Genomic DNA, 27,406 nt, shown 5'->3' on the forward strand with positions numbered 1-27,406 from the left:
AATACAAGAACTTTAAGCAAAGGAAGTCTAATCTCAGTCGTGTAGGGTGAAGGCAAGGAAGGCTCAGAGTGACTTAGGGGTTAAGATTTTTAGCTTCGAGCAAGCCTATGCAGATGTCTTCATTCCAAGTCTTAGAATTAGACACTATCCCGGTTCTCATCCCAACTTGCACTGAGAGACATAGCCTATGAATTCAATTTACCTTTAAATTCTGCAACCCTCACAGTTAAATATTGTGTCTCAATTTGCAGCTATAAGAGATTTGAGATACTTTTAGGACTGCCATAGAATCTCCCTAACCAGGACTTGAGCTGAGACTTTAAAGAGCTGAGTATGTCATTTTCTTTCTGTAAGCACTCCAGTGCTCTCAGAAGAAGGCATCTCACCCACATTCCTCCTAGTCATCATTATTGCCATCAGCCACTTGATCTCCCAAGGCACCTGCTTCAGGAAGTTCTTCATCACAATGTTCTACAGCCAATAATTTGATTAATCAGTGTCACTCCATGCCATGGGTTACCAGCATCCCATTTCCATGATAAGAAGCTCAAGAGTGCATTCAGGTCTAGAGACAAATCCAAACACCTGAAAATATTCCATATCTGAGGTCTGTTTCCTGAGACTTCTGGTACCAATTTTTGTATCAGGCAAGGTTCAGTCTGGAGACACAAACTCTACCAGTTACTTTCACAGACAGAATTTACTATAAAGAATTGTAACCAGGTATGAGAAAACTGGAAAGGCAAAAGAAATACTGTAATAAATGCAGAAAGTAGTTACCAGCCCGAGGGCTGGGAGAAAGGAGAAGAGTTTGGGATTAATAAAACTTAAGAGCTCGGATAAAGCGTCCCATGGTGCTGGGACAGAGAAGGCATCTGCCCGCTGATACCAGTATGTCTGAAGAAGCATAATGAGGGTGGTTCTGAGATTGTGGGAAAAATGGAAACTTGAACCAGTTGCTCCCACAGGAAATACTTCTGTCATTGCCAGGGTGAGGAACTGTTGTTTGGGTGACCCTGCCAGTAACAGTAAGCAAAACAGAAAGGAGCAAGTTCCTTGCCGATCTAGACTTCCAGTCTCCCTCTAGTGCCCCCTATTGGCTGACTGACAGAAGACCCGCTGGCAAAGGAGAAAGGATTTGCTGTCCCAGCCTTGACATAGAGCCAGCCGAGTTCGAAGAGATGATAGCTTAATAACCATCTGTGTGTGTGTGCGTGTGTGTGTGTGTGTGTTCTGAGCCATTTTAAAGTGAGTTCCCAACATCATGTTTCTTCACCCCGGCATACTTCATCATACATCTGACAATAACTCCCTAATACTAATACTAATACTAATACTCAGATCATATTCAAAGTTCCTCCAATTGCCCCCAAAATATCTTCTTAATTTTTTATGACATCAAAATTTCAAAGAATGTCCCTACTCTCTGAATTGGTTGTTTTCTCTTATATCATTTAACTAGTTCCTCTGTTCTCTATTTTCTGCTAACCAGAGGTTAGGTGTGTGTGTGTATAAGCTTTTTTCTTCACAAGCAGTAGCACATATAATGATTTTTTTTTATTATACCAATCATAAATTAAGTGGATGAGACATGTAGAGCTGTCTTCTGAGTGTTGTTTAAAAGAAATCTGTAGAAGTCTTTTGAAATACAAGATTTAGAGAAATTAGTTTCCGTTCACTGCACAACAGCTGATAGATAAAAAATTTCTTTATAGCCACTAGCTAAATCTCACTTACGCAGTCTAATCATGCATTGTTTCCACAGCCTGGGATTTCTGCTTTTCTTTCCAGCCAAAAGGCAGGGATAGACCCTTTATTTCTCACAGCCCCTCCCCAAATTATGCTGGCCAAACGTGGCAAGGCCTTGGTTTCTATACTCATTCCTATGCTGCTCTCTCAAAGATTGATTCCCTAAAGCAGAAGCCTTAGACTTTCTTAGCAGGGCATTTCCCTCAAATCAAATGTCTGTTCATTTCTGATCCCCACATCGACTTGAGAAACATCAAGAGCTTTTTGCATTAGATTCCAAAATGTCTCTCCAACTGAGGCCCTTCAAGTTACATCTGGAAAGTGGTTGGATCTTTTCTGGGTCATTTCCTGTTGAATGTAAGTGGTAACTATTTTGGTCTGACTTCATTTGTGCTGGGACTCTTGCTGGCTCAGGGCTTTAACTCTACTGAAACCTTAGGCCAAAGGAGCCTCTCCGAACTCTCTGGTTCTTTTCCCTCCCGCGAAGACTGCTGTGCTTGTGGAAGCCCTTGCCTGGCCAAATGTGGCCCCAGTAGGAGAATGTATGACTGGACAAGAGCTGAGCTCTCACGGCAACTCTGGCTCCCGCTCGCTCTGTGACCTTGGGAAGATGGCTGGCTTCTGTGCCTCTGTTCCTTCAGCTGTATAATGGGAGAAATAATTGTCCCAAACTTGGAATACTCAAACAGATTGAATCTTTTTTAAAGAAAGTATATAGTTGTAGGGGGAGGGTTACTAGTTTTAACTCTCTCAGCTCTCTGGCACATCCCCAGATCCAACTCATCCATCAGAGCCAAGGAAGAATTTCCAAGGACTGTAACACAGCATATTCTTTCTTTTTTTTTTTTATTTTATTGAGGGGAGGGGCATAGAATAAGTACTAGATTCCCATGGTTTAAAAGTCAAGTTGTCCCATAAAGTGAATAATAAATCTTACTTTTACCACTGTTTTCCAGTTCCCCTCTCTAGAGACAACTTTTTGGGTCACAATGTTTCATGTATCTTTCTTGAGATAGATTATGCTCATACATTCATGTGTGTTTCTGTGTGTTTTCCTCACCTCTTTTTAACTTGGATGATAGCAAACTATACATGCTGTTCCGCTCCTTATCATTCTCACTAAACACAGTATCGTGCAGATAATTCCACGGTAGTACATAGAGTTCTGCCTCTATGTATGTATGCATAATGATTCATTTAATTAATTCCCGATGGTGAACATTAGATTGTTTCCAGTCTTTTATTAGTTCAAACACAGTTGAAATGAATATCTTTATGCACACTTCCAGGATAAGTTGTGGAAATAGAATAACTATGTCAAAAATAAACTGTGTATTTTCAATTTTTACAGATCTGCAAGCTTTCCTTGCAGCTCAACTATCGTCTTGTTTGATTCTAAGTGACATAATACACAGGGAAGCCAACACTCACTCCAACATCGCGGTCTTTCTATGGAAGGGCAGCGAGTCCTCTTTCAGCAGCTGTCTCCCCAGTGCTGCCACATTAGGAAGACCCCATCTGGAATGATCTCATCCTGGAGAACTTCACAGCTCCAAAGCCCCTTGTTGTAAGTAAGCATTGACAATTTGGGTCTTGGCCATTAGCTCTTTGGAATGATTCAACAATCATTTTAAACCCTCTTTTGTGCCAAAATTGGAGAAAAGAAAGGGCTGAAAAAGGACAAAGAGGAAGGCTGGGAAGGCCTACATTTTAATCATGGATGGAGGTCAAAAGATTGTGGACTTTCTCTGTCTTGACTTCACAACGAACTACCAAGTCACCGAAGGTCTCTGTTCTCTTTTTCCCCATGTGTGAAATGAAGACCACAGGCCAAATTATTCCTCAGGACCTTTCCTCCTTTGGAGACTCAGATGCAGTGTGGGTCAGGGGCACTTGCCCTCCCAACGTCACCATATTCAAAAAGCAAGAGTTGTTACAAATCGGTATGTGACAAATATCCAAGTGGGTGGTCCAGCTGAAATGGCATTCAGAGAGTGCTGTGCTGGTGAACAAGCTGAAGACTCTGCTGGGGGAAGAGAGTCTTGATTTGTAGCATTTGCTGATTTCCGTAGCATAATTATTCCCACTATGACGCAAATATGATGTCCCTTGACTCAAAACTGGAAAGAGAAGCGCAGAAGCACAGAATTAGTGGCTGTCTCCAGCAAACCACTAGTTAGGAATTCAAGGACAGCATTTTCTTCAGATTGTTCTGTATTAAGAGGCCGTTCATGAAAGAGGAGAGATTTGAAGTGGGCATTGGACAGTGCTGTAGGACTCTTTCCATGGTCTAACTGACAGGAACAACTCACACCGGCTTGAAGAAAGAGAACGAAAATTAGAACATGAATGTTGTAGTGCAAGTATCTGCACAAAGGTTTCCAATTATGTGGGCAGAGCCCTCTCTCTCTCCCACCTTTCAGTTCTTCTTGCATCTACTTCTATCTCTATACTGATGTCATTGACTCCTCCCACAAGCAGGCTCTCTCCAAATGGCAGGAAAAAAAATGGCTAGTGCAGCCCAGGGCTCTATCTTTACAGTTAACAATTCAGAAGAAAAGTAAGTGCCATCTCATGGAAATCACATGGAAAGATTCTGATGATCTCTGCTTGGATCTCAGGCCCCCCATTTGGGTTCTTAACTGGGCACAAAAGGAAGGGGTGCCTGGTCCACATGCCCCTACTCCTGCAGCCAGAGGGCAGGCAGAGCACCAAGATGAACCACTCTTTCCCTACCACCCAGTACACATGAGAATCACCCAAATGGAATTCCCCAATGGACAGAGGGATAATGGGCAGATAAAAGCTATGAATTTCCAGTAGACACATGTGTAAGTCTTTGTGGAGAGGCAGAAGAGTGGTTGGAGGAAACTGCCTGAGTGGAGGTGTAGACACATAAAAGGTGAAGGTGGGAGCCAGCAAGACGACCCTGACCAAAACAGGGCTACCCACAGGGCAGTGGTTCTCAGTGGAGGGCGATTTTGCCCACCTTGGGACATTTGGCAATGTCTGAAGATATTTTTGGTTGTCACAACTGGAGGCAGAGGGGTCGCTGCGATCATCTAGAGAGTAGAGGCCAAAGATCCTGCTAACCATCCTACAATGCACAGGATAGTTCCCCCAGTGAAGACTTATCGAGTCTCAAGTGTCAGTAATGCAGACATTGAGAAATCCTGACACAGGAAAAATAGGAGAAGTGGCTAGGAAGATGTCAAATCAGAGGCTTCTAGTTACTGAGGCTACAGAAACGCTAAGTGGCTGAGACTCTATCCTATGACTATTACCCAGGGGAGCATTAGAAAGCTGTTGGGCATGGCTACTGTGGCTCTTACACACGGCTCCTTCTGCCTGGCACCACTCTCCCTCCTCCTTTGCCACCTTCACAGTGCTGGCTCATTTCACCCTTTGTGACTCAGCTTCGATGTTACCTACTCAAGAGATCTTCCCAGACCTCCCAGGAAAGTAAGGTCTCTCACAGACTCCGCCCCACTGTTCTCTCCCACAGTTCCCTCTTCTTTTCCTTCGTAACTCTTGCCACGGTTGTGAGTTCTATGTTTCAGTGCTCCTTCAACACTTGTCTCCTCAAAAGCACCACAGAGGCAGAGAGCTCACTTGTTTTGTGCACTGCCTTGACCACAACGAAAAGCAGAGTGCCTTGTGCACTGTAGTTGTTTGATATCTGACCAATTAATTGGTTTGAAAGTTGCTTATAGGATTGGAATGGGGTCAAGGTGAAACAGAAAGAGGAAAGAAAGGTGGCCGTCTGTATGTCCTCCCTGCTATTCTGCTCACACTCGTGTCCCGCCCCGTCTCTGACACTCACAACACCTCTAATTCACAGCGTGATGTATCAGTTAGGGTTCATGTGAAGGGGCAAAACCATTCTAGCTATTTTAAGAAAACATGGATTAATGAATAGAATCAAGTAAACTCAGAATCCTTGTAGAGCAAGTTCTGGCCTGGCTTGGTCCTCAAGAATGATTCCCAGAACACCACACAGTACTGAATGCCCAAGGGAACCACTATTTCTGCCACAATCTGGAAGCTGAGGTTCCAGGAGTCACTGGACCCAGTCTCTACATATAATTTTAGGTATAGTCCGGGGCCAGGAGTTATTGCCCAAACTCTAGAGCTATCTTGCCCCTTGTAGGTCACCGCCAGCACAAGGGATCCCTCCCCAGCTGCTGCCTCCTCTCCACCTAACTCAGTTGTTTTTCCCAACTCAGTGTTGAATTCAGGTTTGCACAAGCGCACGGGACTGGCCAAACCTAAATTACGAGGGGACCTCCAACAGCAAGGAGTTTGGGAAATGGATTTTTAGCTTTTCAGCCTCTGTAGTACAGGAAAACACACCAAGAAAGGTTTGGGCAGATGTGGAACAAGTCGATCTACCACCTCTGGCACGTGGCTGCCCCTGCTGGACTACAAGCCCTCTATGGCCATAAATGTCTCAATGTCATTCATCTTCTCAATACATTGAGCATTTTTTCTAGACATGAATGGCATTGTGAAATGAATTGAAAATCAAAAAAACGGGGAAATCCTCCTCATTTTGAACACGTTGTATGTTTCCTATAGCACTTACTGCATTATGCCTCTTAGACGAATTTGTGTTCTCATTCCTTTCCCCATAGACCAGAAGTTCACCTCCTTGTCCCCATACTCAAAATAGGTAACAAATGTTTGTGTACTGAATTAAAGACAGAAACAGGCTAGAGTGAGGAAGTTCTGAGCCCCATTCTATCTTGAAGCAGCTCCTGCAGCTCCTAGAATAGCCATTTCATGAGTATTTGGGATTTCCAGTTCCATGCCATCACCACCGCAGGGACCCACAGGACAAGACCCCAAGGACTCTGCTCAGCTTCAGGAGACCTCAGTTCCAAGTCTTCCCCAAAAGCTGGAAGAACATCCACGCCCATTCATTCAGCCAGTAAACATATATTAAGTGCTTCCCGGGTGCCACTTTTCTGTACTTCTTTTCCTTTTCCTGTACTTCTCTTCAACCATCTCCTTACCAACAAGAGTGGCTTCAGCCTCTATGGCAGTGGAGGCCCATGGGTAACACGCGGAGATTTCTACTCTATCCTAGAGCCCTTTAGATTGTGAATGGCATCCATGCATTCGAGGCAGGGTTTCCTTACCTTTTTCATTCCTGACATATTTGGGAACAGACCAAGGTACCCAGAGGGAGTGGTGAACAGAGGTACCCTTTCCAGCCATCTATGATTCAACACACTAAACCCTACTTCACATGTCATCTTTCCTCTGTGTTTAGAGCTCACACCTCCCCTACACCCAGACAAGTCCCAGTCCTCCCTCAGGGTTAGACCCAGGCCTTCCCCCTGAACGCCCAGTTTCATACTCAGTGTTTTCCTCTTCTGTAATACTCCGTTCACTTGTATCCACTTGTGTCATCCCCATGAGACTCTAAGTTCCATGAGGACAGGCACCAAAGCCTTCTGGTTTACCTCCATATCCCCAGCACCTAGCTCAGGGACTGACACCTCACAGATGTTTATCAAATGTTTGTCGGATGAAGATCTGTTGAGCCTGCTAACTTTCATCCTCAGATAATGTTTATGTAACATTAGTAATAATTCTCTACATAGTTCAGTGGCTTGCCAAACACCTTTATGGGTGAGTGTCCCAACTTCGGGGGAGGGGAGGAGACGAGACAATAATATAATCATTACTCTCTCTACTTTTCAGAAGATAAGACACCATCCATGAGGTAAGTGACTTGTCTTAGGTGGTGGAACCAGCAGACTTCAAATGTATATCTGCATTAAAATTCTGAATGTGGGTCATATATCATCTGCTAGCCAGATGCTGCAGCAGTGGAGTGAAATACTGGTAGCTCATAGAAGAGAGCAGTAGAAAGAACAGGAAGAAGCTAAAGCCAGGCCTCTGTGATTTTTCTTTCCTCTAGAGTCTGCTTGCAACCTAAACAGGGTCACTCTGCCTGTTCTGGGACTCTCAGCAATCTGAGGAGGGGGCAGAGACTTAGTGAAGCCAGGGAAGACTTACCTTCTGGGAGGAGGGAAAAGAGGGTTGGGACACAGGGACACTATTATGTATGTGCATACTCACAAAAGCTACACCACAGCACGTGCACATATGAACACACCCAGAGTGAGCAGGCACCACACAGAACTCATGCACATGCACACTGATATGTGGCTGTGCACACTCATACACACATTTCAATGCATACACCCAGCAAATGAAGTGCACTTCGGTTCCACACTGAGCTGCAATCTTGGACGTGTGAGTGTATGTGTGCATACGGGAGCCCTGATGAACGTTTGGACACCTGCACTTATGAATGCACACACACACACACACATGCACAACTAAACACGCACACACGATTCATAATCACTCAAGTACAGGCAAATTCCGTACTTGGGGAATTTACGCTGTTACAGCTGTCATGCCCATTACCCTCTGATCCGCAGCGAGTCGAATGCTCACGTGCAAGCAATACAGATGTCTCTTCAGACACACGCGCGAATACCCACACTCTTGCAACCAGCTGGGTAGCAATCACTCTCGTGCATGTAAACCTTCCAATGCACTGACAAGTTCTACACCCAGAGACCTGCATGGACACACTCAAGTTGTCACCAGCGCTGAAGTTTTTCCAAACCTCTGCCGAAGGGAGAGCTCGGAGCCGCGGGCTGGCCCACGTGACCGGGAACGGAGCGCTCCCGCCCATGACGGGATGGGAAAAGTATGCCTGGGGCGGGCGCCGGCAGAGCGGCGGCGGCGGGAGGCGGGACGCCGAGCTGGGCGAGGGCTTCGTGGTTCCGGAAGCCCCTGGACGTGGCCGAGGCTGCGAGGGTGAGTGTCCGTGCGCTACCCGCGCCGCACCTCCGCCGCCCTCCTGCAGGGGCGGAGAGCTCAGATGGGACGGGAGGGCTCCGCGGTGTTGGGGCGGGGACAGGGGGCTGTGCGGGTGGGAGCGCAAGTGCTGCAAACTTCCCCTCTTTGCAGGCCGGGCAACCCCGGGATTCCTGGCTCCCGACCTCTGCCTTATGAATTATCACGTGAATTAACCTGTATTGAGCGCTCACTGTATGCCGGGCTCTGTGCTAAGTGGCTTAACTGTTGATAGCAACACCTCTACAATTTATTGAGCGCCTATTTTGTGCCAGGCTCTGGCAGCCTCTGGTGTGCTGTTTCATTTCCATGACGACAGGTCACCCCCATCTGCCAAAGAGGAACCAGGCTCAGACGTTAATGACTTGCTTCGGGTTGCACAGCTAGTAACTGGTGGTAAAGGGACTTGAGCCCTGGTAAGTCTGAGTCCAATACCCGAGCTAACAATCATAGTTGGTATTTATGGAGTGCATGATCTCATTTACTCTTCACAGCACGTCTTTAATTAAGTGTATTATTAGACGGGCAGACTGAGCTCAAAAGGTACTAAGTGGCAAGTGGCAAGTGGCAAGTTGAGATTTGCATCCAGTTCTTTACAACTGTCTTCCCCCAAACTACTTGTCTCCAAGCCTTGTCTTAATTACTTTGTTCATATTTCTCCAACCCCCCTGCCACGGTCCTATTCCAGGACTGTATCTCTCTGCTGAAAGATCGCAGTGGCCCCCACTGGTCTCCCAGTCCTTGTTTGCACAACCTCTGCACCATCCTCCTCTGCTCTTTGATCACAAAACTCTCCTACCTGGAACCCTTCAAAATCTCCCCCCTCAGACCCGCCATCTCCCAGGGACCCCGTGTTCCTACCCCCACTGAACCAGCAGCAATAACAACAACATCTTATATATGTCAACCCAAGGCTGATGCTCAGGTAGCATTGTTCAAAGTCTGTCCTCTCCTCTCCTCTCTTTCTGCCCCCCTCCCCCACCTACACAGTTCTCTTCCGATTTATTTTGTTATCTGGTAATTGTATCCGTTAAGCCCACTTTCCACTGCCAACACCTCAGACCCCCTGCACTTGTTAGAACATCAAGTGCACCATGGTGTTGGCTTCTTCCCAAATGTCTGACTTCTCCCCATCCTAGCAGGGACACCAACTTTGCCTGTCTTCTAATACTTAAATATTAGGGTCACCTTTTGTTTTAAATGCTACAAAACTAACAGTGCTCATCATAAGAAATTCGGACAGTACAAAAAGGGAGAAAGTAAAAAGTAAAAGCTGACACACCCATTCCTAATTCTGAGAGGAAACCCATTTATCAAGAAGTTGTGTCCTTTCAGAAATTATATATGTGTGTGTATCCTTTTTTTTTTTTAACTCAAAAAGAATCATACTTTATGTTCCATACTGCAACATGCCTTTTTCACTTTGTGTATGTTGGCCATCTTTCCGTTTGCATGTCTGGACTGACTTTGTTCTCATAATGGTGTCATAGTATGTCACCGTACGAGTAAATGGAGATTTCTTTCACAAGTCTGGGGTCATCTCTGAAGCTATTCTGCCTCCACCAAATACTCAGCAAGTTCCCCCAGGACGTGACTGCTTTCTCTGCAAATCCCCCTCTTCTTCCCTGTCTCACTATTCTTCCTCATCAGCTGCTTGGACACAGGGGACTGACTCCTCTTTCCTACTGTGCCAGTCTCTACTGCTTTCTGCTCCCGAATGTTCGGCATAGGCTAACAGAGTCCGTGTACACACTCACAGCTTCCCTCACCCTCCCTTCCAGTCAGAGGCTTGCCAACCGGGCTTTGCCTCCATGAGATGAACTCCTGCATAAAGCAGATTTCAGTTCAAATTCTATTCTAGGTTTACTTTTGAAAGGAATTCTATGCCAAATCTTTTTTCAAGGAAATAAGCCTCCTTGGATTTGTGCCCTGGCTTACCTCTGTAACAAACACACACACACAGAGCTGCCCTGTGAGTTAAGGCTTTCTGTTCGTGGGTCCTATGCCCGAGCACATGGCAGAGGTACATGAGCCCCGTGCCCTGAGTCAGCAGGCCTGGGTCCCCTCCCAGCTTGGACCTGGAAAAAATGACTTCACTTTTCTGAGCCCTGTTTTCTCTTCTGCCAAGTGAGGATGATAGTATCAGCCTTACAGAACTGTGAGGAGAGCCGAACGGGGGAAATGAACATCAAAGCTTTGAAGTAAGAACACACAACATGTGTGGAGAACACCCTTTTCCCCTGGGTCAGGGGTTGCCAACTCAGATGCTGATAGGGGCTGTGCATGACACAAAAGTGAGCAGAAGGCATGCCATCTGGGAGTGGTAAGCACTGTGCACATTGGGGAATGCAGATGCTGCGTCGTGGTCTGCTAGGGTGGCCATAACAAAGTACCACAGACTGGTGACTTAAACCACAGAAAGTTATTCTCTCCGAGTTCTAGAGGCTAGAAGTCTACCATTACAGTGACGACGGGGTTAGTTCCTTCTGAGGCCTCTCTCCTTGGCTTGCAGATGGTCACCTTCTTGCTGGGACCTCACATGGTCATCCCTCTGTGTGTTGTGTCCTAATCTCTTTATGAGGATGCCAGTCATCATGGAAGAGGGCCCATCCATACGACTTTATTTCCCTTTACCTCTTCAAAGGCCCAACCTCCAAATATCACCCCATTCTGAGGTTCTGGGATTAGGACTTCAACATATGAATTTAGGGGAACACATTTCAGCCCATAACACTCCATCTCAAGGGGCAGCCAGTTGGTGCCCTGCCAAATGTTGCCAGATCCTCCAGATTCTCAAGAAAACCTGAAAATCTTGATTTTTTTATTTTTTGCTTTTTCCAGCAACCTTTTATTAACCTGTTTAAAAGAGCTGAAGCTCTTAGGTTTATGGTCATGACTTTTGAACTTCTTTGGTGAGCCCAACTGCTTCTCCTAATGCCTGAGGACCTGCTCCTGGTCCCCTTCCATCTCTTCTCTGGCCCCAGGGCCCTTCTCCCTTGGGCACCTTGACCTCTCGCCCTCCTCCTCTGTCGAAGAGTCATCGATGCTGTCCCCATGCTCAGTCCCTCCCAGGTCCTCTCTGGTGAACAACTCAGGTGGGTACATGTCGGCCATGGTGTTGTCACTGTCACTCGCCCCTGCACCGTCTTCGCTACAAGCAGGTTGCCAGGAGGCTTCTCTCGGGTGAGGGGCCAGTGCTCTGCCTCTCGTCTTCCCCCCTCTTCCTGGTGTGCCGGAGGCAGGCAGGCACGCACTCCATACACGGCTTCTGACATCCTTCGTTTGTACTCACACAGAGCTCTCTGGCACCGTGGGCGCTGGGTATGCTTCAGCACCTGCTCCGGGGACTTGTTCATGTGCCCCCGGGGTGAGTTTGCGGACCAGCTGTCACAGGTTCTCGGTGCTGGGAACGATGTGCAGCTCCAACTCCGAACTCCCGTGCCCTCGAAGGCAGGAGAGGCATGGACCAACCGCCGGGATTTCTAGCCACGGGTGGAGACCTGGAGCTCAGGCAGAAGGCAGGGCAAGCTGCGGGCTGGCGAGAGCGCATTGCACCTTGCGGGAGCTGGGCTCCAGCCACAGAGCCGGCTGCTTGTGCCTGGAAATCTTGATTTTAACATAAAATCTCCCATGTTTTACATTGGCAACAATTTCAAATTAAAACAACAACAACAACAACAAAAGCATGGTGCAGTCTGTAGTTTGCATCAGCTCAGGCCATTGATAAGCCAATCGGGTCTAGATTATCATTCCCTAATCAATCCCTCAGTGGCAGGCCATCCTCCCTGGCTTTTTTAACCCTTTCAACCAGAGGTCCCTGCACATTGCAATGTTAATAAAGAGCTGGTTATTGAATGAGTAAATTTGAATTTTACAACTTTTTTTTTTTTAAGATTTTATTTATTTATTTGTGAGAGAGAGAATGAGAGAGAGCACATGAGAGGGGGGAGGGTCAGAGGGAGAAGCAGACTTCCTGCCGAGCAGGGAGCCCGATGCAGGACTCGATCCCGGGACTCCAGGATCATGACCTGAGCCGAAAGCAGACGCTTAACCGACTGAGCCACCCAGGCGCCCGAATTTTACAACTTCTTTGACAGTAGGTCACACGTGTAGAAATCCTGCACCTTCGCATTTGTGCCTTGCTGTCAACCCGTAGCAGCTGTCATAACTGCCTGCGAGCTGTTTACCCCAAAGCTCACAAGTGTTCAGCTCACCTTTCTCATATGTTACAGATGAGGCAACAGCAGACCCAGATCTGCTCATTTAACCTCCTCCTGTTATAGCCTATGTCACCTTGCTTTCACGTGTTATCATCATATCGGAATAACACTACCATTACCTAGTGCTTACTGGTGCCTGGTTACTGCATTATCTCATTTAATATTCACAATTATTGTATAAGGGAGGGATGAGCAATTTAATTACTCGGGGAGTAAAGACCTCAAATAATTCGAATTGGTGTAATTCAAAATTCGCCGGCTGAAGGATGGCAGGTATTTTGCTCACCTACTAGAATAGTGTTGTCATGTGGTTCTTGCGTACACACAGTTGACCATTTACAAGTCACGCTGCCTTGCGAGGTTCTTGACAAACTTTTAATTTGGGGGGTTTTGAATTATTTCAGATTTCACACATAAAGAGAAAGAATAAATATTTTTCTTTCATGCTATTTCAAATTCAAATGGTTTAAACAAGACCATAGAGTATGGTTTTTTCCATTTTACAGACAAGGAAACTAAGGCCCAAAGGGGTTCAGTAGCAGAGGTCGAACATGTATGACTCCTAAGCACCGGACCGACTCTGTGCTTCTCAAAGGCCAGCCCCGGGTCAGATCCTTAGAGTTACCCTGAAAGCCTGTCAGGGCCTGACTGGAACAGCCTCCATGGAGACCAGCAGCCCAGAGAAGTCCAGGCAAACTTAGCCTTTGCTCCCTAGCTCTTCAGAGTTCAGAATTTGTTCCCCCCCTCAGTTCCTGGGTCTTCAAGGGTGGTCCCTTCTGTACCATTCCGAGGGATCATCTCGCCCCACAATGTCCTTCCCTTGCCTTCTGCCTGGTCCTGGGTGCTCTTTGGAATGAGGGCCTGTTTCAAAGAGAAAGGAGGTTCAAGGCTTGCTTTCTCTCCTGGGCACCCAGGCTGGACCCTCAGTATAACCAGGCTGTGTGCCCTGTGAGGGTGGCAGCCACATTTTTCATCTCCAGAACCCCAGTGTCTGGCCTCAGAGGCAATAAGTGGCACCATTTATGGGCATGCACATGCCAAGCCATGGTACCAAGCACGTGATACCCCATTTGGCCTCCCATCACTGGCTGAGCTAAGCGCTGTCCCGGTGATTCACCCGTCTGTGTATTATGGAGCGTGAACATACCAGGTGGCTCAGCGGTGTGGGGCCAAGGCAGGCACCCCATCCTTCCCTCAGGATGCCATGCCAGAGCAGGGGCAAAGGCCCAGCCTCCTCGCTTTCGGTGGCAACTGACGGAAACACAAAGCAAACTAGCTTAAATGAAAAATGGAGAAAGAGAAAGCAGGGGCCTCCCCCTGAAATGCCCCAGGACTCAGCGATCAGGACTGCAGTTGGTGACAATTACAATTTTAAACAAGGTCTTGATTTCTGTATCGTGCTTTACTTTCAACATCCATTATCCTGTTTGATCTTTGGAAGGGTAAGAAATAATACAGTAATAATAGCTCATACTTTTGTACCCCTCACCACATGCCACGCCTCGTCTAGGGACATTATGTCCTCATAACAACCTTCTAAGGCAGATAGTAGTAGTATTGTCCCCATTTGGGAGAGGACAAGGCTGAGGGAGATAGAATAAGTAATTTGTAAAAGGTCCCACAGCGAGTTCAACTGGTTCCACCCAAGCGGCTCTGTTTAGAGCTAATCCCAGCCACCACATGGCTGTGGCTTGCGACGTGACCGGTCTGAACGCTGCAAAAGGAAAAATACACGCTGGGTTTCCAACACTTAGTGCTGATTAATGAATGCGAAATGCCTCCTTAATCATTTTTACATTAATTACACGTTGAAGTAATCTTTGAGATAGATAAGGCTACATTAAATTGAATTTCACTGCTTTCATTTTACCTTTTTACCATGGCAATGAGAGCCCTTTCGAATGGTGGCCGTACATCCTACTTCTATCGGATGCGCTGCTCAAACACACTCCCCAGCACCCTGGGCTGCCACTTGGAGGCTGGCCCTCAGGCCAAGCTGGATACAGGACTCCAATACCCTCGGGCTCCTTCCCTCCCCTCACATCTGGCACACAGGCTGCATTCTTCTGCCTCCCTGCAGTCCTTGGTCTCCGTGGCGGAAAACAGCTGTGGGCAGCCCTGAGGCTGGATGGCTCTGTGCCCTCACTTCCTGGGCACTGGGGTCCCACACGAAGCAGCCAGGGGCCGGGGGTGGGCCCCGTGTTCAGCACAGCACATTGCATGCCGGGTTTGTTGGTCGGCGGGGTTTGGGTGTACATAGCAGAAGGTCTAGCGACTTCCAGTGGGTCTTCAGGAGTGTGTGCTGGGCACCAGCCCTGCGAGATCCTGGCTCCTGGGATCTCGCTGGGACACGCTTTGTCCTTGGACCTCTTTTGCTACACCCAGCCAGAAGCAGGGAGTGTGGCAGCAGAAAACAGCAGATCGGATCGTTTCTGGGGCCTGTTGGCAAGTGGGCCCCATGCCTTTTAATCTTCTGTATTAGACTCGGGTTGCTGGAGTGTTCCCAAATCCTGGGAAAGGGGACTTTTCTGTGAGCGCTGTGTGAGGAGCTGTCGCCAGCCCCTCTTCTCCAGGCGGTCTGTCAGCTTTTCAGAGAAGCTGGAGAGGGCTGTTTCCAATTTGCCTCCTGGAATTCAGGGAGGGCATGGGATGTTTTTCATTATAGAATTGTCACTCCCATCAAAGGGAATTTTCAGGGAGCTTCATCTGCAAGTGAGCCCCACCCCATTCCAGCCACCAGCCCCTTCCCCTTTACTCCAAAGTCTGGTAGAATCGCTGGCTGGGTCCGATTCAGGTATCCCCAGCACCTCCCTCCCAGAACCGCCTCCCTAGACACTCCGGGGGCTCCTAGTGGGAGGTCAGGACTGCTTGCTATTAGTTCAGGGGCAGGTGGTGGCAATTACAATTTTCAACTTTTGTATCATGTTTGCTCTCAACATTAGTTATCTTGTTTGATTCTCAGAGCAGTCCTGAAAGGCAGACAGAATGAGCGTTACCACCTCCATTTCACAGGTGAGGAAATGGAAGCTGGGATAAGAGGAGACGACTTTCCCACAGTCACATAACCAGTGAGTTACATGACCCACATCTTCCAATCCCAAGACCAGTCATCTCGCTGCCTCTCCTTCATTGGGCGAGTGTGGCTTTGTCATCCACACAAAGCAAATGAAAGTAGTGATCCTGTTTTGCCCTTTTATTAAAAGGAGTGTCTCGTTCAAGGCTGAGGAACAGCTCTGAACTGAGCACTCCTATATGTGGGGCGGTACTGTGCTGGGCTCTGGGGACATGATCAAAAGCAGGACAGGCAGGGACTTGCTTTCCTGGACTTCCACACCAGAAGGAGGACACAGTTGGTGGGTCAAGAAACCAATACCCTATATAATCACAACTTGGTCCAAGTGCTTGGAAAGGAAAAGCAAAGTAGCAGGGGTGGGTGGGATACTTTCGGTCCCATGACCAGACATTTCTGTCTGAGGAGACAGTAGCAGATCTGAGCCCTGAAGGATGAGGCAGGCAATGGTCTTCGGGCTTCACAGGGAGGGGGTGAGGGCTAGGGGGCATTTCAGAGCTCTCTCCAACTGCTGAGCAGTCAGTCACACACTGGGCTCAAAGCTTTGGGTACGTTATCTCATTGTTCCTACAGAAACTCCATGAGGTGGCTAAACTATTATTTCCATTAGATGGGGAAACTAAGTGAGTGGGTTTCCCATGGCTCTGAATCACAGAGTTAAACACCAGCCCTACCTGCCAGTGGTCATAACCCAATAACCAGCAAGTTAGATTTAAGTATAATGTAGATCTTCTAGTCTCCAAGGCAGGATGGCTCAGAAGTGAGCAGCCAGCCCAGACAAGTGTCCCTGGAGTTTCTACCAGCAGACCACACTCAGGGGTAGTCAGCAAGACACCGATGTCCCCACTTCTGGTCCTTCTCTCATTACAGTCTGGGCCGAGGGTCCTTGGGAATGAACCGGGAGCCCGTGTCTTGAGGGCCAAGGGCAGAAAGGAGGAGGCAGACTCTTCCCCTGACAGTGGACTTCAGGCTGGGAGACTTAACTCCCAGTTCTTCCTAGGACATGTGTATTTATGAATCATTAGCTACTTAACTGAGAGATGAGAAGTCCAGGGACTGGACAAATTAAAACCAGACTGAAGAACTTCATCCAAGTTTAGTACCTCATGACTTCATTTTGGGGGTTTAATCAACTAACATTTTTTTCCGCTACAGCAGGAAGACTGTCATAGCCTTCTTATTCAACTCCCACCAGGAGGGATTTAGGAAATAAGATAGTTTTTTTTTTTTAAGATGTATTTATGTATTTGAGAGAGAGCGCGTGCATGGTGCATGCCAGCACAAGCAGGGGCAGAGGGAGAGAGAGAGAATGTTCAAGCAGACTCCCTGCTGGTCATGGAGCCTGACACAGGGCTCAGTCTCATGACCCCGAGATCCTGACCTGAGCCGAAATCAAGAGCTGGATGCCTAACCTACTGAGCCACCCAGGCACCCCAGGAACTAAAATAGTTTTTCAAAAAGGTGAGGAAGGATCAATAATTGTTTTTTATTCCCTCTGAGCAGTTGAACAGATATTTATGGGGTACCTCCTATGTGTAAAATATTCTGTAAGCTCCATCCCTGGAGTGAGGGTGGGAGTCCCTGTGCTCTAGGAGGTCAAAAGAAAGGAGGGATTAGAATTAGATCTGGGTTGAGTTAGAATAACCTCAAAAGGGAGAAAACTTTCTTTTCCTTTTTTTTTTTTTTGGAGAAACCTTATTTGGATCCAAGGATTCCTTTTGGATTTAGGCCATTGCCTTGTTTTCTCCTCACTGTGGATTTCCTTGAGGGCCGATTGTGTGTCTCACACATTAATGAGGCAGATGTTTCTTGAACACCCACTGTGTGCAAAGAAGTTGGAAGCTGTGAGGATATAACAGACCAGCTGGGGTCCCTGCTCCCATGGGGCTTCCATTTTAATGGGAATGCCCAGTAAGCAGGGGAGCAAGCAAATCCAGTGAGTACAGGTGCACTGTTGTAAGGGCTAGAAAGACACAGTCAAGGAGCTGGGGTCCAAAGGGAGAGCTGTCTGAGAGGGCATGTCAGGGAAGGCCTTGAAGGAAGGGACATTTAAGCTGAAACACAATGGATAAAGAGCCAGCTAGCCAAGAGGGTGGGGCTCCTAGGCTGGCAGAATGGAGCTTGGCTTGAAGAAGGTGGGTGGCTGGGGGGTGGGGAAGCAGGGAGAGGCAGGGGGAGCTGGTATGGGGCAGTGGTGGCAGCAGGGGCCGGGTCATTTAGGGCCTTGTGGGCCACGTGAGGGCTTCCGATGTTTGCTGTTACCACCAGCAACAACTGGACTAAGACCCTCCAGGAAGTGATGGGGCTGAATTAGGTTTCTGAACGGTCCCTCTGGCTTCGCATGGGGAGTACGTGTGGGGGAAGCAGGAGACCAGGGAGGAGGCTCCTGCTGGGTCTAAGCAAGGAATGAGCTGCTGGTGCCGGGCATGTGCTTTGTACACCCTGGTCTTTTGGTTCAGCTCATGGGAACATCCCATTAACACTCCAAAGGGGCTTGTGGAAGTCAGGGCCCAGGACGTCCCCGCATCCCCACCCCATCACCTTGGCTAAGCCAAGTATGGGCCTCTCAAAGGATAGGAGGTTTTCCTTAAGCATCAATTTACTCAAGTATCCTGAGGGAGAAAAAGTATCACATCTACATTTTCACAGTCATGTATTATACACACACACACGTGTGTATATGTGTGTGCTTGCAGGTGTGTGTGTGTGTGTGTAAATTGATATTAAAGAAATTTCTCTATTGTGTGTGGCTTTGGCAAATGCTTCAAGGTCTCTTCTGTGATTCAGAATATTTAGGAGAAAAATCTAAGAAATGCTGACATAAGGGAAAGTGTTTGGGCCTTAGGGTCAGCCAAACCCAAGTTCAAATATAACTTCTGCCATGAACTGTTGTGTAAATATGAGCAAATTAGCCTCTGAGCTTCAGTCTCCTCTAGTATAAAACAGGACAAAAATAGCAGGAGGAGGGAGCAAGGTGTAGTAGATTAAGTGCGGTCTTCAGACCCCCTCAGACACTGGTTTGAATGCAGTCCCCATTGCACCAGTTGCGTGACTTTAGGTAAATCATTTCACTTTTCAGAGCCTCTGTTTCTTCCTCTGAAAAATAGGATAATAAGTTTACCACCTTCACAGAGTTTATTATAAACTTCAAATAAAATAATTCATGGAAAGAGCCTCACACAGTGCCTGGAACATTGTAGGCATCTAATAAAGTCAGTTTGCCTCTGCCTCAGTTTCCCTGTCTGTAACTAAGAGGGCTGGCCCCTTGGGGCCCTCCCCAAGTATGCCATTCTAAATTTATTTAAAAGACCCTGGAAGAGGTAACCTGTCTGGATGCCTTGTGGCCCTGGCTCCCCTCCAAGCCCCCAACATCCAGTTTGTCTCAGCACCAAAGTGTGGAGAGTCGGCTTGGGGCCAGGCTTGAGAGGGCAGGAGGGCGGGGGCACTGGCTGGGAGCAGGAATTTTTGCAGCCTTGTTTTTCTTGGAGGTGCCCTGGAGGCAAGGAGTGTCTGTCTCCCTCCAGAATCTAGTCTCCCCGCCTTTATTTCCAAAACAGTTCCTGGCTCGGACTGCGGGAACCGCCAGACTCCAGCTCTGAGAAATCCCTTCCTCCGTGCATGTTCCAGAGCCCTGCTCCTCCACCCAGCCACTGGGGCCTGCCCTGGGCCAGCGGTCACTGAGCGGCATCCCCTGTTGTCCCCAAGAGGCTGGTGCCGGCAGAGGTAGGGCTTGTGTGGCTGAGAGTGATGGTCAGAAGAGAAAGGGGGCTCGTAAACTGAAACAGAGGCTTCTTCGCCTTCCTTCCTCTCTCATCTAGCTGTCTCTCCTTCCTGCCTTTCTTCATCTAGCTGTTTGCAGGACCTCCTCTGCCTAGAAGACTCGCTCCCACCGGCTTCCTTCCTCCCTCTCCCTGGTCCAAAATATTTGCAGATTGCAACTTTTCAAACCATTTCAAACCTGCTTTGAGAATTCGGTTTCTCTTGCGGGCGCCCAGATGTATCACAGCTCACAAGGAACAGTGACAGTTTTCCAAGACCCTTGTCAAGCAGACGAGGGAAGGAGATGGAGATGCCTGGTGCCCGGGAGGGTCTAGGGCACAATTCTCCAAAAGTACATCATGCACATCCCCACGTTCTCCAGGCCCGCCAACACCTCTCCTGTCACTCAGGCCAGCCACGGGCAGCTCAGGTGACGTCAGAGGCACACATTTTTACCTCCTCTGCCCCTCTATAATGTAGCCAGGGAGGGAGGCATCCACTCCCGGGGAATCCCATCTTCAATCTTCATTCAAAGGTGAGACTTCCTCCTGTCCCCCAGCCAAGATGGGAAGCTGGCAGGGCCATCTGTCCCCTTTCTCAGCTCACCTGTTTCCAGGTTGAAGGAAGGAGAGGTAAGGGGACAGGCAGCAGGAGGGCTCTTCCATGTTTCTGGGTGGGGACAGAGACTGTACCGCTCTGCCTCTCTGGGCCTGGCAGACATCGAAGCTACCTCTTTCGTGGGGGCCTTCTGCCGGCGCCTTGGGGTTGCAATATTGGACTCAGACTCTAACAGCCTGGAGGTGGGCCCACACAACCTCTTTTTGCTGTAAGTCCAGGCCTCGCCCTCAGCTTCTGGCTTTCTGGTGTCTGCCCTGCATGGTTATCGCTGCTGGGGCCCCTCACTTTCTGTCCAGACCCCTCTGGCCCAGGCTGACCCCTGCTGGGGCATGTCTGGTACCTTCCATCTCCCAGGCGCCCCCTTGCAACGTTTTTTTAAAAATTACTCCCCATACTACTTTCCAGGAAGCTATCACAGGCTATGTGCCACGAAACTGAAGCCTTAAAAAATCTTTTTTAATTAAACAAAGAGAAAGACGTGGGATTCACACAACAGGAGATGTAACACGAGAGAGGCAAAGACAACCCCCACAGTGATCATAAAGGAGAATCTAGGACGGCAACGGTTTTGCATGTGTGAGGATCGGAACAGGGGGATGGGGGGCTCCAGGACTTTTATCTTCAAGAAAATAAATGGATCAGAATAAATGGAAAATAAACGGATCAAATGGTAATGTAGAAAATAATAGCAGGGGGAACTAAGCAAATGAAAAAATAAAATTATTATCTCCAGTAAGAAAAGAGTGTATGAGAAAGGAAATGCAATTATGATATAGGGCTTAGCTTGGCAGTAGACAATACTGATAATGATTCAGAGAGCAAATTTTCATTTCAGCAAAAATTATATTTTAACTACACGAGGGAGAGGAAATAGGAGCTAGGGTGATGGAAGGGAGCTGATTCCTCATCTGTCATAAATGAAATTCAAAAGATAATGTCTAAAATAAAGGGCGCAGGGGGCTCCTGGCTGACTCAGTCAGTAGAGCATGCGACTCTTGATCTCAGGGTTGTGAGTTCGAGCCCCACTTTGGGCATGGAGCCTGATACTTAATTTAAAAAGTTTTTTTTGAGGGGTGCCTGGGTGGCTCATTCGGTTAAGTGTCTGCCTTCAGCTCAGGTCATGATCCCAGGATCCTGGGATCGAGCCCCGAGTTGGGCTCCCTGCTCAGCAGAGTCTGCTTCTCCCTCTCCTCCCACCCTTCCCCCTACTCGTGCTTGCTCTTTCTCTCACTCAAATAAATAAATAAAATCTTAAAAAAAATTTTTTTTGATAAATAAAAAAGAATCAGTGTAAGCATATTATCTGTTAATGGAAGTAAATGCCAGAAGAGATAGCTAAAAGGGTTTGGGGTGGGGTGTGAGGTTAAGGATAGGTGGGGCTGGAGATCACAGTTTTTCATTATAAGACTTAGAGTATTGTTTGACTTCACAAAGAATGTCAAGTGTATTATTTCAATTAATTTTTTTAATTAAAAAAAAAAGTATGCATTATTGCCTGCAGCAAAAGGGCACAAACTCTGGATCTGCCCAGTCTGGTTCAAACCCAAGCCCTGTCACCTGCTACTTGCACGAGATGGGCTTGTGTGCACGTCTCTGAGCCTCCCCTCCCTCGCCAGTATCCGTCTGCCTGGGATGCTGGGAGTTAAGTGATGTGCGGAACGCTCTGAGCCCGTGCCTGCCCCCAGGAAGCAGCTGGCAGGGAGGCTGCTGTCATGGCCCCCACCCCTCCCCGTGCTGCTCAGGTGTGGGGCACCTGGACTTAGAACTGAAGCCTCAGTTCTCACCTGGTGCTACCCCGAGTCCCCCCTACAGAAGCAGCATAGCCACAAATCATCACCTACAATGGCTTGCTACTGGTACCGCGTATTTGAATGAAATCATAGCTCGTTTCTCGCCATCCACGGCTCCTCCCAATCGGTGCGACTGGGCCATTAGGTCCTACCTCCGTTTCAGCTACTCTGAAGGACAACAGTGTGATGATGAGTGCCTCGCCCCCAAGACCTCTCCAGAGTATATTCTGGGTCCATGACTCAGTTCATCCAAATATGTCCTCCAGATAGGATGACCCTGTCCAGCTACTTGTATGTGATGTAGGAGAGAGCAAGAGAGAAGTATAATTGAATTTCTCCCAGCTGCCTCCTCCTCCTTCTCTGCCTTTCGGACTGACCACCAGTCAGCTCAGTGGCTGGACTCACCTGCTCACAGCTCTTTTGCCTCCCACAGGTGACCGCCATGATCCCTTGGGTCCTCCTGGCCTGTGCCCTCCCTTGTGCGGCAGACCCACTGCTTGGTGCCTTCGCCCGCAGGGACTTCCAAAAGGGCTCCCCTCAACTTGTCTGCAGCCTACCTGGCCCCCAGGGCCCCCCTGGCCCCCCGGGAGCCCCAGGGCCCTCCGGAATGGTGGGAAGAATGGGCTTTCCTGGAAAAGACGGCCACGATGGCCAGGACGGGGACCGGGGAGACAGCGGGGAGGAAGGTAAGAGGCCCAGTGCCTGCCCCTCCTGCTCCTACCTGGGGCTGACATCCTCTGGCACAGAGAGAGTTTAGTTATACAAATGAAAAGTAATCCCATTTCATTATATACCAAATTAATGTCTCTTTAAAAAGCAGAGCAGAGCTTCCTGAAGGAACAGTAGGTATCAGATCTTGTGTCCCTTCCCCAGCTGCACCACTGATTTGCTGAGTTGCTTTAGACAAGTCTCCTGATATATTATTCAGAACCCCTTTGGTGGCAAGTGACAGAAACTCAATTTATAGCCCTGAATGGAATTTATTGGCTCATACAACTGGGGAGTTCAAGAGCCGAGCTTCAGCAATGGCTGGGTCCGGGAGCTCAAATGTTGTTGTCAAGGCTCCGCTTCTCATGTGTGTTGGTTTTGTTCTCACAAAGGCTGAAAGTTTTGATATGGCTGCCAACGGGCTCAGGCCTACCTCCTCATGGCTTGATCCCCAGAGCCAGTCTCAGGATGACTAATCTTCCCAAATCACATATGTTTCCTGGACCAATCTCTTTGACCATGGAGGTGAGGTACCACCATCTGCCAGGACTGGGTCATGGGCCCACCCCTGGGTGGATGAGTGGGTGGTGAGGGCAGTTGGTCGCTGGGACTGACAGCCTCGCTGGGACCACATGAAGTCATGAAGGGCGGTTCCCCGAAGGAGGAGATGCCAGGCAGCCAGCAAACAGATCGAACAGTCTCTACAGGCCCTTTCCGCCTTGATATTCTTTATGTCTCAAAACCCTTGATGTCAGCAACATCCCCACGCATACGTTTTAAGCAGTTGGGGAGTCATTATAACTTTTAACATTGATGAAGCACTTACGAGTATGTTGCTCAACTGGCCGTCCATACCATCCTGTGAAGGAGGTATTCTTACTATCCCCATGTCACAGACGAAGAAACTGAGAGTCAAGGGGGATTCATCACAACTGCAAGAACCTGAACTCTGGACACAGACCTAGGTACCTGCTTTGGCAAATGAGTTAACCTCTCTCCGTTCCTCAGTTGCTTCATCTCTACAATAGAGATGATAACAGCACTTAACCTCACCGGGGTGTGACAAAGATGACCTATGACCTGGGAAGCATCAGTCTCGAAGTAGACGCACAATAAATGGTAGTCACCCCTTAACTGATGTACCAAGCTCATGTAACAGGTTGGGAGCTGACTCCAAATCCAGACCTTCTTCTACCACACCAAATTAAGCCCTCCAAAAGCACCTCCTTCCCCAGACAACTATATCAATAATGATGATGGCTTTGACTCGAGGAGGTCTCAGAGTGCATCAGGCACTGGATGTCCCAGTATCCCGTTCCCTGAACCCAGTGGTAGCTTCAGTCTGGGCTGGGCTCCGAGCAGAGAGAGCTGCCCCTGACATTCCCCTTACAGGTCCCAGAGGTGAGTGGGTATCTCTGCTATTGCCTTTTTCTCCTGGATCAAGAGGTGTGAGGATGTAGGCTGGGGCCTGCTCTTGGCCATCTCTCCTGCGATGCACTGAGTCTCTGCTGAGAATTAAGACAACACACCAAGGAAGGCAGTGTGAAGAGATGCAGAGTCCTGACCGGTAAAGCTGGGCCACCCTGGGACCAGTAGCAACCACCCCACCACCCTCCCCCGACATACACATACAGATCCACCCCCAGAAAGGTCTTGAAAAGTAAAATCAGCTTTTCCTGAAGTTCCTCAAAAAGATATCAAGAAAGAGGCACAGCACATCACACGTCGGAGAACTTCCCAAGAAGCTGTCTGTCTCCCCCCAAAAATTCCAAAGCAAAATGACTCAGTTTTTATTCCTCCTCACAGTCCTTTCTCCCACTACGAAGCAATAAGTTTTGCTTATTGTCATTTTTTTCATGGAACAGCTTCGTGATCTTAATTTTTCCCCATTTTTAAAATTTTTAATTATGAGTAATACACAAATACATTCTCACTGCGATATATTCAAATCATACAAATAAAGCAAGAGACCTTCTTAATTCCCACCCTCCTCATCTTCTCCTCACTTCCCAGAGGTAACTACTATTAATTGCTTAGATACGTCTCCTTCCTGGCCTTTTTCTACATAATTTACCTATGTGTGTAGTAACACCAGGCATTGCCAGCCACTTAAGCAATCTGCTCCTGAAAATTAGATGTTCAGTGAGAAAATGCTATTTGGGAATCTGTTTCCCAATTACTTAAAATAGGAAGGATTTAAATGCATTACATGTTAACTCAAAACTAAAACACAGTAAAATGCCTACATATATCCGTAAAAGAAGCAAAGTGCCTTGTTAGAATGTAAAATGCCTACAACATGCCTTTGTGATCGCCCAGTTCATTTGGTGCCTAGCACATAGTCTCCTTGTGTACAATCAGGCTAGGATGCCTTTCAGCACCAGCAACCTTCAGAAGCAGGCCCTTGACTGACATGCGGCAAACTTTTCAAACATCTACAGCCAATTCTGCCAATCTACCAATTGTACCCATTATACCATTGTGTTTGGATGTGACTCAAATCCTTACCCACATTTGTTTTGTTTAAAATGTTGTATTGAATTTAGGGGACATAAATAGAAATGTTTCCTATATAATCACTGGCCAAAGTGTTGCATTGAGAGAAATGCAGACTGTATGAAATACGGGTATTAAGAACCAAGGGGCATTCTACAGGAAAACATGACTTGGCAAATGTTCTGCAGGATATGCCAACTATATTCGCAGAGTGTTTACTATGGGCCATTCTCCTCTGCTCTTAAATGGCTATAGAACTAGTTAGTGTTGTGGTTTCCCTTCAACAAAAAAGGGTCTGCCACCTGCTTTTTCCTCTTAACAGTATACTTGAGAGAAGTTTTCATATAGTACACATAAATCTGCCTCATATTTTTAACTCCTGCATAGAATTTCACAGTATGGGTAGACCATAATTTTTGAGGCATTTGTCTTTGGATGGGCATTTAGTTGTTCCTAGTTTTGCTATCGTGAGCAATGCTGCACTAAAACTCTTGCACATATGGACAGGGACCTCGTGCTCAACGCAGGGCTTGTACTAAGCTCAACGCGTTGAAGTCAAGAGGCTTCTTCCAGTTCTTTTGTCGACCCATTCCCAGAAAAGCCCGTCAAAGGATTGGTCTGGCCGACAGACCAGACTTTTCCCCAGAAGGCAGGAAAAGGGAAGGGGGCGAACTGTTGTAAGTTATTCTTTTTGCCCTGATCCACAGTGGTTCTGGAAGGTAAGTATCACCATTCCCATTTTCCAGATAAGATGGGGAGAAGTGCCCCAGGTTACACCATCAGGATTTGCACGCATTTCTATGTGACTCCAAAACCTTCTTGCTCTTTCCATTACCCAAAGCCTCCTGCTCCAAGGATGGAAAGCCAAGGCCCACAGCCTCTGCCTAGTTCTGTGAAGGCCCTTCCATAACACCAGCTGCTCTGTCTTCCAGGTCCACCTGGCCGGACAGGTAACCGGGGAAAGCCAGGACCAAAGGGCAAAGCCGGGGCCATTGGGCGGGCCGGCCCCCGCGGCCCCAAGGGGGTCAGTGGTACCCCGGGGAAGCACGGCACACCAGGAAGGAAGGGGCCCAAGGGCAGGAAAGGGGAGCCGGGCCTCCCGGGCCCTTGCAGCTGCGGCAGCGGCCACGCCAAGTCAGCCTTCTCAGTGGCCGTGACCAAGAGCTACCCGAGGGAGCGGCTCCCCATCAAGTTTGACAAGATCCTGATGAACGAGGGCGGCCACTACAACGCGTCCAGTGGCAAGTTCGTCTGCGGCGTGCCGGGGATCTACTACTTCACCTACGACATCACGCTGGCCAACAAGCACCTGGCCATCGGCCTGGTGCACAACGGCCAGTACCGCATCCGGACCTTCGATGCCAACACGGGCAACCACGATGTGGCCTCGGGCTCCACCATCCTGGCTCTGAAGCAGGGTGATGAGGTCTGGCTGCAGATCTTCTACTCAGAGCAGAATGGGCTTTTCTACGATCCTTACTGGACCGACAGCCTCTTCACGGGCTTCCTCATCTACGCTGACCAGGACAACCCCAATGAGGTGTAGACAGCAGGTTCTGGCGCTCCAGGGAGGGAACAGGCTCTTGGACTTCCAGAACAAGACCCCTCGACTCTCCGCCGGGTGGGCGTGAGAACTTCCAGCCTCGGACATTCCTCCTCTGCCCATTTTTCCCTCCATCATTAAATCCAAGCTTTTTTACTCATCCCTAACATCTATCCATTCACTTTTTTTTTTTTTAGTATCTGCTGTGTGACAGGCACCGTGCTGGAAGGTGCCTCAGCAAACAAGACAGACAGAGGCTCTGTCCTTGTGGGGCTTCCATTCCAGTAGGAGATGGAATTTACAAATAAACAATCAAAGAATATAATTATGGTGCCAGGATGGAGATGCACATGCCATGGTCGAGAGTAATAGGAATTATTTATTGCTATGATAGTAGGGAAACAAGAGGGTGAATTTTTTTTTTTTTTTTAGATTTCATCTTTTTTAAGTCTATTTACAAAAGGTTACAAATCTTAAGTGGACAGCTCAATGAGTTTTTACACAGGTACACAGCTTGTCACTTCCATGTAGTTCACAAACACGGTATTTCCCCCTCCCTGACTCCCCGAGG

At 48.0% G+C, this 27,406-nt stretch overlaps 1 protein-coding gene across 2 annotated transcripts; it reads left to right on the plus strand.

Moving 5' to 3' along the window:
- Nucleotides 1-8,217: 8,217 nt before the first annotated feature.
- Nucleotides 8,218-27,154, plus strand: C1QTNF2 (C1q and TNF related 2). 2 transcript variants are annotated; one of them, XM_054513741.1, is made up of 4 exons: nucleotides 8,509-8,592; nucleotides 19,479-19,644; nucleotides 22,522-22,774; nucleotides 26,225-27,154. In XM_054513741.1, the coding sequence occupies exons 3-4, from the start codon at nucleotides 22,531-22,533 to the stop codon at nucleotides 26,836-26,838; spliced, it is 858 nt and encodes a 285-aa protein (XP_054369716.1). In that variant the 5' UTR covers nucleotides 8,509-8,592; nucleotides 19,479-19,644; nucleotides 22,522-22,530; the 3' UTR covers nucleotides 26,839-27,154. The 2 variants fall into 2 exon arrangements, with proteins under 2 accessions (XP_045757843.2, XP_054369716.1); XM_045901887.3 differs by lacking the exon at nucleotides 19,479-19,644 and having other exon boundaries at nucleotides 8,218-8,592.
- Nucleotides 27,155-27,406: the final 252 nt, after the last annotated feature.

Source organism: Mirounga angustirostris, unplaced genomic scaffold (assembly GCF_029215605.1).
Source record: "Mirounga angustirostris isolate CCGP_5_RB_7025 unplaced genomic scaffold, mMirAng1.0.hap1 SCAF_7, whole genome shotgun sequence".
Lineage (NCBI taxonomy): Eukaryota > Metazoa > Chordata > Mammalia > Carnivora > Phocidae > Mirounga > Mirounga angustirostris.